This window comes from Hippoglossus stenolepis, chromosome 10 (genome assembly GCF_022539355.2).
Source record: "Hippoglossus stenolepis isolate QCI-W04-F060 chromosome 10, HSTE1.2, whole genome shotgun sequence".
Taxonomy (NCBI): Eukaryota; Metazoa; Chordata; class Actinopteri; order Pleuronectiformes; family Pleuronectidae; genus Hippoglossus; species Hippoglossus stenolepis.
Window position 1 is genome coordinate 3,989,493 of NC_061492.1, and position 15,782 is coordinate 4,005,274.

Sequence of the window (15,782 nt, forward strand, 5' to 3'; positions counted from 1 at the left end):
GAACACATTTATACTATACTACTATACTATAATACTACTTTACTTTACTATACTAGTGCCCGTGAGAAAAGAAGAAACATTTACGCACAATGCATCACGGAGGGGCAGAACGGCTGAGTCAGAAACAGGACGTGTAATCAAGTGGGCTGGAGACTCTGAATTACACAGGGTCTGAAATGACTGCAATACTACGCACTGTTAGTAAGTAGCCTGCTGTTCAGTACATGGAATGTTCTGTGTACTACTGAATACTCAATACCTGTTCAAAGTACATTTACTTTGTTACTTAAGTAGCTTTATCTAATATCTGTAATTTCTTCTCCACTACATTTTTACAAAGCATTGTGATACATGTTCACGTTGGTTTTTTTTATATAATTTTTTTAAGTAATCAATATCAAGCGGGGACCTCTTCCATTGATCCAATCAGAGCAGGCAGGTCACATTAGACCCCTTTCCACTTGGAAAGTATTTTTACTTTAAATATAATTAAAAGTACTTACTTTCTTTTACTCAAGTGGAAAAGTTCATGTGGTACTTGTACTTTCACTTGAGTACATTTTTGTATATTCATTTGCACGAATGGGGGTCAATGCTCTAACGTCATCGCCGGAGGAGACCCCTCTCAGCTTTGTGAGAAATGTGGCATCATCCCACAACTTACTCTCAGCGTAGATATGATGAACTGTGACTGACCGCAAGTCTTGTTTCATACAGGAGTTTGAAAAAAACACGTAAAGCTGTGTAAGGAAGTTATGGTTCAAACTGGGTTAACACAAGCATTTTCTCAGAAAACCAAGAAAACCTCTTGAACATAAATATAAATATGCAATACTGAAATCATTAAAAAAGGAGACACAGCAGCTGCTGCATTGAGGTTGATGATTGAAACCACATCTTAAAAATACATAAAAACCTCCGGCTCCTACATCAATCCTATTCACACATGGGTGAATAAAAACGTTTTAATCCACAACATACATGTGTTTCAGCAGAGGTCGAGTCGGGTTTCTGGGGGAAATGATCAGTTTTCTCTGCGGCAAACAGGGATTTATTCTGCAGAACGAATCTATTGGATGTTTAAACAACAAACTTGAAAATGTAAACAACTGAATTCTTGCAAAAAAGGTGCAGGAGTTTGACAAAAAATAGTTTAAACTGCGTCTCACATTCTTTGCCAGTCCCGCACAACATGCAACCTGCACTTAAGTTTTATAATTTGAGTTCATACTTGATGTATTTTAACATGTTCTTATGTTAATGATTTATTATTATTACTATTATGTTGTTGACTGTTTGTAGTAACTCTATAAAATCTGTATAAAAATATCAAGAAATATCTTCATTCAATCTTTGCTATTTAATTAAAGGGATATCGCCCCCTAGTGGCCATCCTGTGGATCACCAATAACAAACCCTAACTCTCCATCTGTCACTTCCTTAATGTGGGAATCATTGACACTTTAAACTTTAACCTTCAAAACACTCACAGCGATGTGCAGGTTGTCTATTAACTGACAAGTCACAGGTATAATCCAAAGTGTCGGGAGCACGAGAACAGAGGAGCTGGTGAAACTGAACAGACTCACTCCTGATGTTATTCAGCAGCGACTTTACCAACTTTAAAAAACAGCGTGATGGAAATCTGGAAATACAAGAGGCTGGAAACACCAAAGTTATCCACGTGTATTTTAATAGGGGCTTTCTGCAGAAAGGATCAACACAGAGAGTCACAAGGATCTCAGAGTGAAGATGCAGGACACTCAAATACAAGCATCTTATATAGGAGGACTAAGGCTGTCTCTCTGAACCAGTTCAGACTGGTGCTGTAGGCGCAGGTTGAGAGAGGAATCTAAACACAAACAACTGATTTACATGTGTTTCCTAAGGAGATAAGCAGACATACATTCCGTTCTTTGGAGGGTAAATAAGTGGCAAAAGGGTCTGGCAGTTTTCAGGTCATAAACAGTTCAGACCATAAAACAGCTCCGGTCATAAAAGTCTTTAGACAGGGCTGCAAAAGTTACTCTTCAACTATAAAATAGGTTTCAACCACACTTAGTTAATTTTTCCAGTACAACAGCCACAACAAGAAGCTCCATTTTAAAAATCACTTTATTTGCTTCAAAATATATTGAAAACATCCATAATACAACTTTTAGAAAAACTGATCATTTAAAAATAATCAAATCACTATGTCGATATAAGTCCTGTTTATTTGACGAAAAAGTTTAGTTCACGCTTAATCAGCAAAAGACAATTTAATTTTTCTCACAAATGGCAGCATGTGCAAAAGCGTCAGGATTTAATAAATGTGCAAAAATATTTTCCTTTCGGGTTCTAATGGTGTTACACAACAACCCAGTATAAAAACACTACTTGATCATTGGTGTTATTTGCTCACATCCTCATTTAAAACATATTAATGCTTCTTCCTCATCATTGGTACATTCGTCACCTAAGTGCTTCCTCTCCTGGTAACGCAGTGACTCGGCAGTGACTGGACCGACCGCGCGCTCCCCTCCTCTTCCTCGCTCTCTCAGCGGCGGATCGTGTACACGACATCTCCGACCTGCAGGATCCCCGTCTTCTTCACGATGTGCAGCTGCCCGAACAGCGGAGCCGACTTGTAGATGTGCTTCTCGGACGGTTTGCACTGACGGTAGCTGCGGAAAAAGAACCGTCACCGGGATGAGCTCAGAGAAATGTACGATTATAAGATAACAAGATTTTACAAGAGCAGTTCACATTTGGATCAATTTGACAGAACAAACTCTATTTACAAGATATTAATATGATGACAAATGAGAGAAACTGTTGAGAAATAACTAAACGTGAAGTGATGGAAGCTTTTTCCTACAAACACAGCTTTCAAACCAGGAGCCTTTTAATTACCTCTGCAGAGGAGGTTATGTTTTCTTCTGCTTGTGTTATAACTCAACGAGTTCACTCACTTCCTTTAATTGAATAATATTTTAGCAACATTTTCAGAATTCCACAGTTTCCCTCCATTAACAGAAATACACGTGTGTCATTTCATCATCTTATTAAAAGAAGCCACATCGAGCAGAAAGGACGTTTTCAGCACCAACATATTAAATATATTAATAGGGTTGCAAAGGGGCGGAAAATTTCCGGTAAATTTCCGGAAACTTTCCATGGGAAGTTAAGCTCGGGAATTTTGGAAATTTTGACACTTTTTTTGCAAATGTTAGCTTATAACATGTGACTTAAAGGGGACATAGCATGCCCATTTTACCACAAGTTGATATGGTTCCTTGGGGTCTTAATGAAATGTCTGTAACATACTTTGGTCAAAATACCACAAGGATCATTTAAAACAGCCTTTTTACCCTGTATAAAACAGCCCTCCACAGAGTGACCTGTTTTGAGTGCCTGTTCCTTTAAATGCTAATGAGCCAGCTCCCCCCTCCCCCCCATGATTTTAAACAATATAAATTACATATTTTATATGATATAAATTATCAAATATGCATCCCATACTTTGTATTCCCCTTCTGTTGTCCTGGAGTTTTAATTTTCCCAAATCACATAATTAAATGTCCCCTCTGCCCTCCCACTACAAGCACACAAGCAGACAGACAGAGAGAGAAAGAGAGGGGGCTATGAAGACCATCATTTACCCCCGAACCCCGACATTCAACGGGTACAACAACAAGCGGAGAAAACGGCGCTGCGCTGCCTCGCAGTGTTAGGATTTTAATAATATAATTAGACACTATAGCCCCGAAAAGGATCGATTTTACGCGCACCATGTTTGTACCTTAACAGAAAGACTTAATGTGTGTGTGTCTGTGAAGATGGCAATGAAACTGCACTCTAAACAAATGCAGTGTGTTAGACAGGGGTGGGGGGGGGGCAGGGGCAGTTTGGGCTGAATATGTGGGAGAATGTGCGGCCTTCAGACAGTGACTGATAGTAGCTGTTGCTGGCTGGTTTTAATCTTGAAGTTGGTTTGTGTGTGTGTGTGTGTGCGTCACATCGCAGTTCAGTCTTGCACCTGTCTGATAAGGCCTGTTTTGAGAAGACTGTTCATCTGTGGCATACACTACACTGTACTTTAACTTGTTCTCATACCTAACTTGCTATATTACAGCCTAAACTCCATTAGCTTTATTCAAACATCACACATACATGAATGCACTGTTTTCTTAAAAAACTGTGACATACGTCAAATGAAAGTCCGAAGTCCTCTTGTCCGAGAAAGCGCACAGTATCCATTATTGATTGGCAACGCAAACAGGTGACTGTATTTATAGTCCACAGGAACAAAATTGTCTTGCTGGCAAGTGGCTAACGTTAGCAAGTCTAGATCTTGCAGCACGATCTTGGTTAAAACAACCAAGATCATCAACATCGCTTTCTCCTCCGCTGAGCCACAGGAGACATACCACACCTGTGAACTACTTCCCATTAACTGACGTTTATGTGTAAAACTACTTCCCCTTTGCACTTTACATCCATTTCCTCTAAAGTAAAAATATATTCAGAAACCACCAATACTGTCACATAGAGGAAACTGCTGAGGTCAGATTTTCTTATTTAAGTCCATTGTTCCTGCAGGTTTTGATAAGTTTTCACTGACCGGATTCTATCCTGAGATCCACATAGAGACGGTAGAGTTCTACTCACAAATGGAATTTTGCAACCCTATATATTAACCTTCCCTTAATTAAAGTGAGTTAAAACTTTACCTTTTCAGTGTTTCCAGAGGCTCTTTCCTGTTGATTATTCCAGTTTCAGGGTCCACTGTGGTGAAAATGCACCTGGAACAACAGAAGACAACAAACACATGCATTTCAACATCAAACAGACACTTTCACTGACGGTAGAGTCAGTGATGTCATTTACATCCAGGGAATCGAACCCCAAACCTCTGCAGCTTTGGATTCACTGCTGGTAGGAGGAAGTGATTGTGACGTTACCTTCCACACGACATGACGCGCTGCAGTCGCACGCTGCCAATCTGGATCTCTTCCCATGAGTCCTATAAAAAGCAGAGCAGTTGGTGTTGGAAGTTTTTTTGGAGTCGGAGATAAATTTAGTCGACGCTGCTGCTCAGACTGAAAAGGGCAAAGTATTAGTCAGAAGTAAAGAACTGAAATGATTTCAGACAGGAGGGGGAAAACCACACATTATGTGGTTCTTAACATCTTATCTCTGGTTTTTATCTTTGTGCGTGAAACCAGGAACAGTCAGAGTAGTGTTTGCAGATGTAAAGCTGAACCTCGCACCTCCTCGAAGGCCTCGCAGCCACTTATCACGATGTTTGGGCGGAAGCGGTCGACCGTGACCTCCTTCTCCAGCCTGCTGCTGAGATCCTTCACAGAGGCCTCGGACAGCAGCATCACAGGCCCCACATCTGGGTACGCCACCTGCTGGATAAACGTCGTATCACAAATGTCAATATTTGAGATTTGAATGCAGAGGGAGTGAGAGCAAACAACAGACGAGGAGGGTTGTATTCTCCTATGATTAACGCTCATTAAAAAGCTGCAGCACAACGTCACTACCTCACACTCTGGGAACAGAGGCTCCATATCCACCGACCTCCTGGCCTTCATCTGCGGTTCAAAGTGCACCAGGCGAAAGGTTTTCTCCTCCCCCAGATAACGAGTGAGCCAGCGGGATGCCTCTTCGCCGCAGTCCCGGCCCTGGATGTCACTGCCAAACACTCTGCGGCACAGAAAAACAACAAGAAGCGTTACACAAGTCTGAGAACACAGCGGGGGCAAAAGTACACAAGGATGAATAACCGAGTCAATGTGCACACTGGGCTAAAATCCACCATTTCAAAGTTTTACAGTATGTTTAATGATCCACTTCTGTAATAATACTGTGTATAATGTCCTTAGATGACAAAACAAGCAGATGTTATGGCTGAAAAACGATTCTAATCATCAATTAATCATATTTTTTATACTAAAATACCAATAGGTGTCACACAGTGGGGCTGGGTTTGACCTGCAGTCTTTAATGTTGTTGTCAGGCTGTTTGACCGGAAACCTCAGCTCCTCCATGTTTGGTCCGTTCAAACAAACCTGAGCTCCCTCGCAGGTCAGAGCCACGAGGACGAGAGCAGGCTCCTGTCGGCCCGTCACCATGTGACTGTCGTCTGTCACCACCAGCCAGTGTCTGCAAACAAACACAACAACCGTGGGTCTCCCTCGTTTCTCCAGAGGCAGGAAACACAAAAAAGGTGTGAGAACGTCACAGGTTGTTATGAATACAGCTCATTCCTGCAGAAATCACTATTTAATTATAAGCCACTGGTTGGAAATGGGTCTGGGAATCAAACTGCATCTCTGAAGTTTCAACAACTTGAGTGTTGACACATTTTTTACCTCAGTGAAGGAAAATTACCATTAAAAGCTAAATAAAACAAGCAGTGAGTGTATAACTGCAGTTTAAGCAGATCAGAATTAGAAGCATGAACTTTCCTGACCAGAGTTTGGAGCCTTCATGACCAGAAAGAGATCGATTCTGAACCACAGTTTACAAACTCGTGTCACTAGTAAAAGATCATGTTTGATTAAAAGTATTTTTACTTTAATTATCAAATGTAATGATGAAACAGAGAGCTCACTAGAGTTATGGTTAGAGAGCCCCCCCCCCCAAAAAAAAAAGTTTACTCAAAAGTTATTATATCATACATATTTATATTTTATCACTTTTCTAAACAAAGTTACAGGAGGTTTAACAGAAAAACATTTTGAAAAATTTGAGGGATCACAGTTGGTGGATTATTATGAATGAGATAAATGTATGGTTGACAAGCTTTTATCTAAATTAAGAAAAATGTAATCTGAGAACATAAATTGTGAAAATCTTTTGGGACCTCAAGGGCTGAAATATACACTATATATATATATATATATATATTATAATTGTTACAATAATAATAATTATTATTACAATAATAATATGATACACTTTATTTCTCTTTAATTATAGATCATATATATATTTGCCCTTTTTTAAAGAAAGTTAAAGAAAGTTTAAGGGATCAAAATTGGTGGATTATTATGGATGAAGTTAAAATATATAGTTTATGGTTCACAAGCTAAATAAAATCTTAAATCTACATAAATTGTGCAAATCCTTTGGGACCTCTATGGCTCTAATATACACAATAATAATCATAATAATAATATTTATTAAATTGTACTTTTCCGGACAAAATGACTTTGACAGAAAGAAGAAGTTCAGATTAAAACCCGTCAGAGTTTTACTGAAGGTGACTGAACAGCGTGCGGTTTGAGTTGAATCCAGATGTTGACACATGTGCACAGTGGTTTGAACTTGTTGTCTCCTCTCGGTCTCTCACGTGCGGGACAGGACACGTTCTACTGCAGGTTCTGGTCCATGCGGGACCGAGGAGCCGCTGGACATCGAGTCTCACTCACCGGTCCTGCATGTGTCCGAACTTCAGCCCGACGCAGAGACACTCGGCCAGGGACAGAGACACCGCTCTGCCGGACTTCAGCGGGTGGAGCAGCAGCTGGGACACGACGCCCACACGGACCAGCTCCTCGGTCCGTCTCAGGAACTTGTATCCGAGCCCGAGGCCCAGAGCCGCGGCTCCGACCCCGAGCACAAGAGCCGCGGTGTTATTCTGGACCAGCGACTTCACGTCCATATTTGGTGTCCCTGCGACTTCCGGAGGCAAAACGGAAGTGGAGAAGTTCCCTGGGGGCTACTGCAAATTAATAAAACACACGCAAATAGAAAAAATACAACAAATTAAGAAAACACACGCAAATAGAAAAAATACGTGCAAATTAAGAAAACACACGCAAATAGAAAACACACGTGCAAATTAAGAAAACACACGCAACTAGAAAAAATACGTGCAAATTAAGAAAACACACGCAAAAAGAAAACACACGTGCAAATTAAGAAAACACAAGCAACTACAAAAAATACTGCAAATTAAGAAAATACACGCAAATAGAAAAAATACTGCAAATTATGAAAACACACGCAAAGACAAAAAACTCGTACAAATTAAGAAAACAACTTCATCAATTTGACGCGCTGCAAATTGCAACAACGACACAGGAAATGTTTCCAGGGGACACAAATAAGTGATGAACCGGCTGTAGTTCAAAGCTTTGTGAAGTTCCATCCCCACTGACGAGCAGCAGACTTCAGTCACCTCACAAAGCTTTGAACAACAGCCGTGTTCATCACTTTCTTGGCGCTACTGACCAGACGCTGGCTCCAAATGATCGGCACAAGACAGCAGCTTCCATATCCAGGATATTTTTGGCTTCGTTTCTGGATAGTGGGAGGAAGTGGAGACATGTCGTCCATCTTCATTTACAGTCTGAGAGCATTAGAGTTAAACATCACCACAACTGGAAGTAAATCCCTTTCAAATGAAATTGAATATGTTTGAGGTTCTTTTCATGTTCTCCAAACTTTTAGGGAACACATTTGCTGTTTCTTTTATATATGAACTTGCCAGATGGTTAATTGATTATGTCCAATTCAGTAAAAGGAAAAATACTGATACTGCAGCAAAGACACAAGTGCACTTTCACCAAACTGGCACCAACGTGTGACTGACACCTTGGGTTTCAACCTGCCAAGAATTTTAGAAATCAAGTGACGTAATGCCACAGCCGACCTTCTCAGTGGAACTATTTCTGTCTTTGACATAGATACTCAGGTCTGTGGCCGAAGCAGAAAACAGCAGATGCTCCGGCCACAGGGGGTCAATACAGGGATTTGTCGAATGGATCCTCCTTCTGTTGCCTTTCTGTGCACATGTGATGGCTGAAGGCAGATTCACCGGCACCGAGCCAGGCCTTACTAACTGCTTGATGATGCGCTGGCAAGTGAATTTTCATAACGAGCTAATCTCTGTACCCTCTGCAAACGATGCTTTGATGTTGTGATTCTGTGCACACAACAATTTAATTTAATTTATTTTAGGCACAGATGATCCGATTTGTTTTGGATGTTTTCAGCTCATCATTTCCTGCATCGCTGCAGCTTCACTTTCATAAACAGCCATAACTCGGAGTGGTTCTTAAACTAAGGATCAGGTTCCCAACACTAGGTCTCAGGATCGGGAATAAGACTTTTTCAGACCTTTCTCTAATGTTATGTTTTCTTTTCTTGAGTTTTTCTTTCATAAAGACTGAAAATATAACCTTCACTAATTGAGGATTTATTGCAGGACAAGTACAAAAGGGTTTCTAGAAGATTTCCAGGAAATAACTTAAAAGAGAAGCTCGCAGAGTTAATCACCATTATTTACAATTCAATCAATACTATAAATGTTAATTATGTAGTTATATAAATGTCCATTTGCCTGAAACATACTAATCTGAACTAAAACACAATAAGAAACTATCTGGAGTTAATTAGGCGGACGTGCACCAACCACAATATCTCTATCATTTCAGCCCAAGTGCATCAAGGTTTGAATATTATTGAGGTTTTATGGACTCGCAAATTACAGCCTGATCTGAATCAACACCTGTGGCAGTCTCGTGAAAGAACTCCTCTGTGAAGTCAAGTGTTTCTGTTGTTTTGTCCTCTTCTCTCTCGGCTGCACCACACGACCATGAGATGCATGTAAACAAATGTACATCCTGCCTCACGCCCCGTACGTATCCTCCTGACTGACCGGCTGTAGGTCGTCCGGAACTGGACCGGAGTCAGAATTCCCAAGGGGAAACCATCTGCACCGCACGGTCGTCTCCATACATTCAGCAGGGATTTCACATGTTGACAAACAGCATGGATGAGGTGGGATCACACAGGGATCATACAGAAACATGAATCTTTCTTTGGATTGGACTGTGATGAAGTGTGATGAAGAACGTTCTTGTGCAGAGTACTCAAACATTACTGTGTTTAAAAATGTTTTTATTTTCCAAGCACACAGGGAAAACCTGTAGGTGCAACAGGATACAGTACTTGAATGAATGTCCACTTGTCTTCTGGGTCATTGGTTTTTAGAAGCAAATCAAAATTACACAGAAACAATCATGATTTTTTCCTCTTTTCACATGTGCAACTCAAGTGTTACATGAGGTGCCGGCCTCAGTTTCTCAGAAAACAAAGGAGATCATGTTGTCATACAGTGAATCACACAGGTGGGATCTCAACCCACAGGAGAAATACAATAAATGGCAAAAAGTCAGAGGGAAAAAGAAAATCCCCCTGCAGACGTTCAGAAAATCACCAATCTGTGATGTTCAATTTATTACCTCTAACTTATCAGCCACACAGAGGATTATTGTCATTTTATTATTGATACTTCAAGTATATTTAGCTGTTTCCCTGTATTATTGCTAAAGTAACGATTTTGAATGCCGGACTTTAACTTGTAGTGTTTCTACACTTTTGTTCTTAACACAACTTTTATCTGCACTTATTTCCTACATTTCCCAGCATGCCTTTCATTAGTCCAAATAGATGTCCTAGGAATATGTTTGCTGATGATAACAGAGTAAATCTTCTACTCAGTCGTGTAAATATTGTTTCGATATTTCATTATCTGATGGATTGATAATATTTATAAATAAATCAGCTCATCAATTAACAGGAAAACTGGGAAATACTCTTCGGTTCCAGTGACTCAGCTGTGGCAATATGATGCTTTCTCATTGACAGATATTATTAAAAGAAAAAATACTTGTCACTAATTTCAATAACATTTTAAGGACAAAAGAATGTATCAGTTAATCAAGAAAATATGACATATTATATATATTAATAAATAATCAAAATGTATTGCTCATTTCTGATTTGATTTTCCCAAAAACTGCCATTTTTCCTGTGCAGGTTTTAAACCAATCAAACATCTTTGGGGATGAAAGCTTCTGCTGTAGCTGCCAGAAAAAAACTTCACATCTTGTCGCCTACACAGAAAAAAAACTAAAAACAGGCCGAACACTAAAAATAGTCCCAGAAATACGAGATATAGTATCTGAGGGCGGATTTGAACTCTTGCGTCAGTCACACAGACTCGGTCTATTGTGGCATATTTGTCTGCGACTGACAGCCGGCTCCTCATCCATTGTCCAAACACAGAAAACTCCCCCGTCTCTCCCATCTGTCACCGCAGACTGCTTCTAAAAATAGTTTGCATCCACTGTTTGATCCAGATGTGATTCTGTTTGATGGTGGATGAGTTCTGTGAAGCTTCGCAGATGTTCAGGTCGAAAAGAGCAGGGGAGAAAAAATAGGAGAAAGAGTCATAACCCAAACAGGAACCTTGATATTAGAAAATCTGTTGTGTATGTTATGTAATATTTAACTATAAGTGATAATTTGAGCTTTTCTGTGTTTTCTGCCGCTGCTCACTGAATGTTAAGAGGCGTCAGTGCTGGTGAGTGTCTACTTGTGATTACTGGACTTTGCCGCTGATGCAGTTTTACCATTTTTACCATTTTTATCGAACTTTTCCACTTGTGACGTTACATAATTCTGCAGTGTTAGGGTCGGATGCATCAGCGTTTCAGGCAGAGAGCACTGACACACACGATAACACAATAACAGAGGCAACTGCACATGTGAGTCATGTGAAGTTACGAGTGTGTGTGTCAGTTCTGAAAAGGTTCGGACAGTCACGGTTTGTTTAAATCAAGTTTGAGGGAATCATGAGGCTAGAAAGTCTGAATTGATTTCACTGTGAGGAGAAGTTAATTAAAAAAAAGCATCGAGACGTATTCCCAAATAACTAAAAATAAATTCTAAAGTGAGTGAACAGTAACAGAAACATAAAAATGGGATTTGCTGCAGAGAGACGTTTCAGCTATTTAGTTTCTGTGCCTTTGCTCAGTCTGCTCCTTCGGCTCCTGCTCTGCTTCCACCTACAAACCGTGAGCACGTCACATCACGTGTCCTGGACCGTGTTCATGTGTTCATGTGTTCATGTGTTCATGTGTTCATGTGACACACACGCTCATGCCTACATGGCTCTTCCAAGCACTGTGCACGCCCCTGAAACACCTGAAGTCAAAACACTGGCAGCTGCTCTTTCTTAAACACATATTTGATTAAGATTTTGCTGTTGACAGTGCTGCATGTGCGTTTCCCCTTTCCTGCCTCCTACTGTTGGTTTACTGGGATTATAGCACCACAAACATCTACTTGCAGTCGTGTCTTTGCTGTGAGGACCGTCAAGTATCCGTTGTCCGCTTGACAGTGAAGACGTATCGTGCCGCACTGAAATCTGCTGCAGGGAAAGAAAGGCTAGACGGAGCTGCGTCTCTTAAACACCCTGAACGGGGAGAGAAAGCGCAGACCTGTTGTTGAGGAGTTTATGCTCGTGCACTGACGTGGACCGCAGACGCAGCCTGTTGATCCAGGCTCCATGTAGGGAGAGCAGTTGTTGATCTGCTGAAAGTAGGCATCGGAGAACGTCAGGTCCTGAGGGATCATCGTGGGTATGGAGCCCTGCAGCTTCTCCTTGCTCCGGTACCACAGGCAGGAGCATATAGTCTGGAAGTGAAGCACCTCGGTGTAGGCACCTTTTAAATCTTTAGCCCTTGAGCTGTCATTTGCTACAGGAGTGGAGGACGTTGAAGCTGAGACCGGTATAAGACGAGCCACCTCGCCTCGGGACTTGCAGACGGACATCAGGGCCTTCTGTTTGGCGTCCCTCCGCTCGTCCTCAGTGTTCATGGTGAGGAAGCGAAGCACCACCAGGTTCAGAAACGCTCCGATCACCGTCAGGCCCATCAGGATGTAAACAAAGCAGAAGGCCACGTACCGGGGGTCGTTCTGCAGCGCGTCGTCCCTCTGCAGGGCCACGTAGTCCCCGAAGCCGATGGTAGTGAGCGTGATGAAGCAGTAGTAGTACGCGTGGAGGAAGCTCCATCCCTCACAGTGGGAGAAGGCCACAGCCCCCACGCACAGAGTGCTCATGCAGGAGAAGAAGCCCACGGTCACCATGTTCGCCATGGAGACCTCGGTCTGACGCATCCCCAGGCACTTCTTGGCTTGGTGCAGCAGGTACCTGACAAACGTGTTGATGCGCTCGCCCAGGCTCTGGAACATGACCAGGGTGAGAGGGATCCCCAGGAGGGCGTAGAACATGCAGAACACTTTCCCTGAGTCGGTGCTGGGCGCTGCGTGGCCATAACCTGAGGGAGAGCACATCGCATGTTTATACTCAGACACTGTGAGCATCATCTTATATCTGAGAAGATGCAGAAGTCTTTAGTGTTGAGATGACACCAATCTCCTGTAGTAAATGTTTTACCTCCGGACTCAAATCCACAGGAAACCAACACACACTCCAAATAGATTCGTCTCCCTGATGGAAAAATCCAGACCCACTGTTCAAGCTTGACGTTATTATAGTGAATCAACAGCTATTTTCTTATTTGACTCCCACACTGTTGTCAGCTGGGACATTGTAAACACTGGAAATAAACCAGAGACGTCACTTTCTCTGTGTAAATTAGCCTTAAGAGGTCTTATTGTAATAACTGGTGCTGAACCAGGGTCGTGGTCGTGTTGTGTCGGTAATTTGGGGTTTTAGTTTTACTTCAAATGGTTTTTCAAATGTCCCACATTTCCATTTCCATACAATTACACACAATTTACACCTCATCATTGTTCGACGTGACTGTTTTAACCAAAGTAACAACACTGACATTGATCTGTTTAACCTTCACTTAACTAGGAAATGCCTCAGTGAGATAAAAAGATTAGAATACTAACAATAATTATAATTTATTTTACAAGGGTGGCCCGGAAAAGAAAGGAAGCAAAGGCAGAGTTACACACAAACAACACAAGACAACACAACTCTGCTTCTTTATACATATTAGTTCAAAATAAAAATGTCTCATAGCTTTCAATCATAAGAAATCTTGAGTCTTAACAGAGAATAGAGAAGATTTTGTCACATACAAAGAAGATGTGCTGTGATATGCTTCTACAAGACTATTGTGTAAGAATCGATTTTTTATGAGCGTACATAAGGCACATAGGTAAAAGTAATGTAGTGTAATAATTTAAAAGCATATTGATTTAATATATCCGCTGTGTAGTTTGTAAAACTTTACATCTATGCAACCTTTTTTAAATAAAAAGTGAATATTTCTGAGGGGAGATCAAATTAACAAAAATATGTTTTAACAATAAAATGGATGAGACAATTTTACAAACACAATAGGGTATGTGCTTGAAAAATACCTAATAATAATAATTACAATGAGAGTACATCATAACAATTACTTAAAAGTATTAATACAGACTATATAATGTGAAGTAGGAATTCAAATGCATATACACGATGGATGTGTAGTTTGTAGAAACATTACATTTAAGAAAAGAAAATGTTGCAGACTTTTCTTGGGTGTAAATAAATATTTCTGAGGGAATATAAAACGAACATTTTAACAAACAATACTGTTCAGCAGCGACAAATAATTACAACGAGAGTAAATAATAGGAATAAGATTGAAGTCATGTATAATGTTAAATGTAATAATTCAAATGCATGTGTATTGATTCAATTTGTCTGTTGTCTAGTTTGTAAATTATAAAATAAAACACTGAAGACTTTTCTTGACTGTAAATAAATTTGCGAGAGGGAGTTTGACTTCTAATTAACGTGGATTGATGACGTCAGACATCCTCAATCCGTCTCTCTACGTCATTATCCGACACTAAAGAACACAAGCATTGACAACAACCCACCGATCGTCGTGATCACAGTGATGGCGAAGTAGAAGGAGCCCGCGAACTTCCACTGGACTCCCGCCTTGTGCGGTTTGAGCTGCAGGACGACGAGCTCCAGCTCCTCGAAGTTCGCTTTGGTCAAGTTGTATTTGCGCATGAGCTCGTACTTTCTGGCGTCGAGCCGCCTCTTGTGACTCTTCTCCTGCTTCGACTCCAGGGTCTCGAACACGGCCGCCCCGACCACCAGGTACGTGAGGATGCTGACGATGAGGGCGAGGGTCCGGGCGTTTTGTCTCTTCATGGTCAAGAGGGAGGACGGGATGTGTCCAAGTGCAGGTGGCAGCTGAGACTCCGCGCGTCCTGCTTCTCCTGACGCACTCCGGATCCGACAGAGGGGACTTGTGGAGATGGAGCCGCTCTCTCAGCGCCACCCCCACATCACAGTTGGGTTGCTACTGTATTTGGACTATTTGTCACCAGCATATATTTAGATTCTGCTGGGAGAAAACACACACACACACAGGGCAATCCCACAGATCCTCCAGGAGCAGGAGCCCGAAACCAGGAGCGCACCTTCCTGCAGCTTTTACGCACATCTCCTCTTTCTTCTCTGGGGCCAAATCAAACAGCTTTGTGTTTCCTCTGTGCAGACATGGTTCGGTTCCCAACGAAATGTGACTGTGGTGTGTGTATGATTCATTCTCTCTCTCTCTCTCTCGCAGATACAATATTTACCCAGTGGCTATTTAAACAGACTCGCTCTACTGGCTTCACAAGTTGTCTAGCAACCTAATGAGAAGCCACCTTCCAGTGAGTAAACATTTAAAAAGGGGACATCCTCTCCTCGTGGTGCACAGGACTCAGGGTTCTTCAGCTCCAACAGCAACGGATCCTCCTCTCACATTTCACAGTGGAATTATATCCATGTTATAATCTGGTCATCTTAAACATCTTGACCAGAGTGAAAGTGATGCTTTAAGATCCAGAAACAAACTTCCGGAGAAATTGACAAAAATAAATGAATAAAGAAATGATAAAGAAAGAGACCAAGGATCTGCACCAACCTTCAACCAACCAACCAACCAGTCAGTCAATCACATAGT

General features: G+C 41.3%; 2 protein-coding genes across 2 annotated transcripts; both read right to left on the reverse strand.

The window, feature by feature from the left end:
• Positions 1–2,097: 2,097 nt before the first annotated feature.
• Positions 2,098–7,678, reverse strand: marc1 (mitochondrial amidoxime reducing component 1). Its single transcript, XM_035168591.1, has 7 exons — positions 7,428–7,678; positions 5,986–6,156; positions 5,535–5,697; positions 5,256–5,399; positions 4,947–5,008; positions 4,716–4,787; positions 2,098–2,666 (listed from the first exon to the last, which is right to left on the reverse strand). Exons 1-7 carry the CDS (start codon positions 7,658–7,660, stop codon positions 2,540–2,542), a joined length of 972 nt encoding a protein of 323 aa, XP_035024482.1. The 5' UTR covers positions 7,661–7,678; the 3' UTR covers positions 2,098–2,539.
• A 2,208-nt stretch (positions 7,679–9,886) lies between these two features.
• kcnk3b (potassium channel, subfamily K, member 3b) lies at positions 9,887–15,292 on the reverse strand. The gene is made up of 2 exons (XM_035168965.2): positions 14,698–15,292; positions 9,887–13,130 (listed from the first exon to the last, which is right to left on the reverse strand). The coding sequence occupies exons 1-2, from the start codon at positions 14,978–14,980 to the stop codon at positions 12,238–12,240; spliced, it is 1,176 nt and encodes a 391-aa protein (XP_035024856.1). The 5' UTR covers positions 14,981–15,292; the 3' UTR covers positions 9,887–12,237.
• Positions 15,293–15,782: the final 490 nt, after the last annotated feature.

What these genes read in the sequence shown, in the direction of transcription:
- marc1 (XM_035168591.1), bottom strand. Translation starts at nt 7,660, where the DNA reads ATGGACGTGAAGTCGCTGGTCCAGAATAACACCGCGGCTCTTGTGCTC. An exon ending in TTCGGACACATGCAGGACCG is followed by an intron (nt 6,157 to 7,427) that starts GTGAGTGAGACT and finishes GTTTGTTTGCAG; the next exon opens with ACACTGGCTGGTGGTGACAG. An exon ending in CTCTGTTCCCAGAGTGTGAG is followed by an intron (nt 5,400 to 5,534) that starts GTAGTGACGTTG and finishes ACGTTTATCCAG; the next exon opens with CAGGTGGCGTACCCAGATGT.
- kcnk3b (XM_035168965.2), bottom strand. Translation starts at nt 14,980, where the DNA reads ATGAAGAGACAAAACGCCCGGACCCTCGCCCTCATCGTCAGCATCCTC. An exon ending in CACTGTGATCACGACGATCG is followed by an intron (nt 13,131 to 14,697) that starts GTGGGTTGTTGT and finishes GCTCTCCCTCAG; the next exon opens with GTTATGGCCACGCAGCGCCC.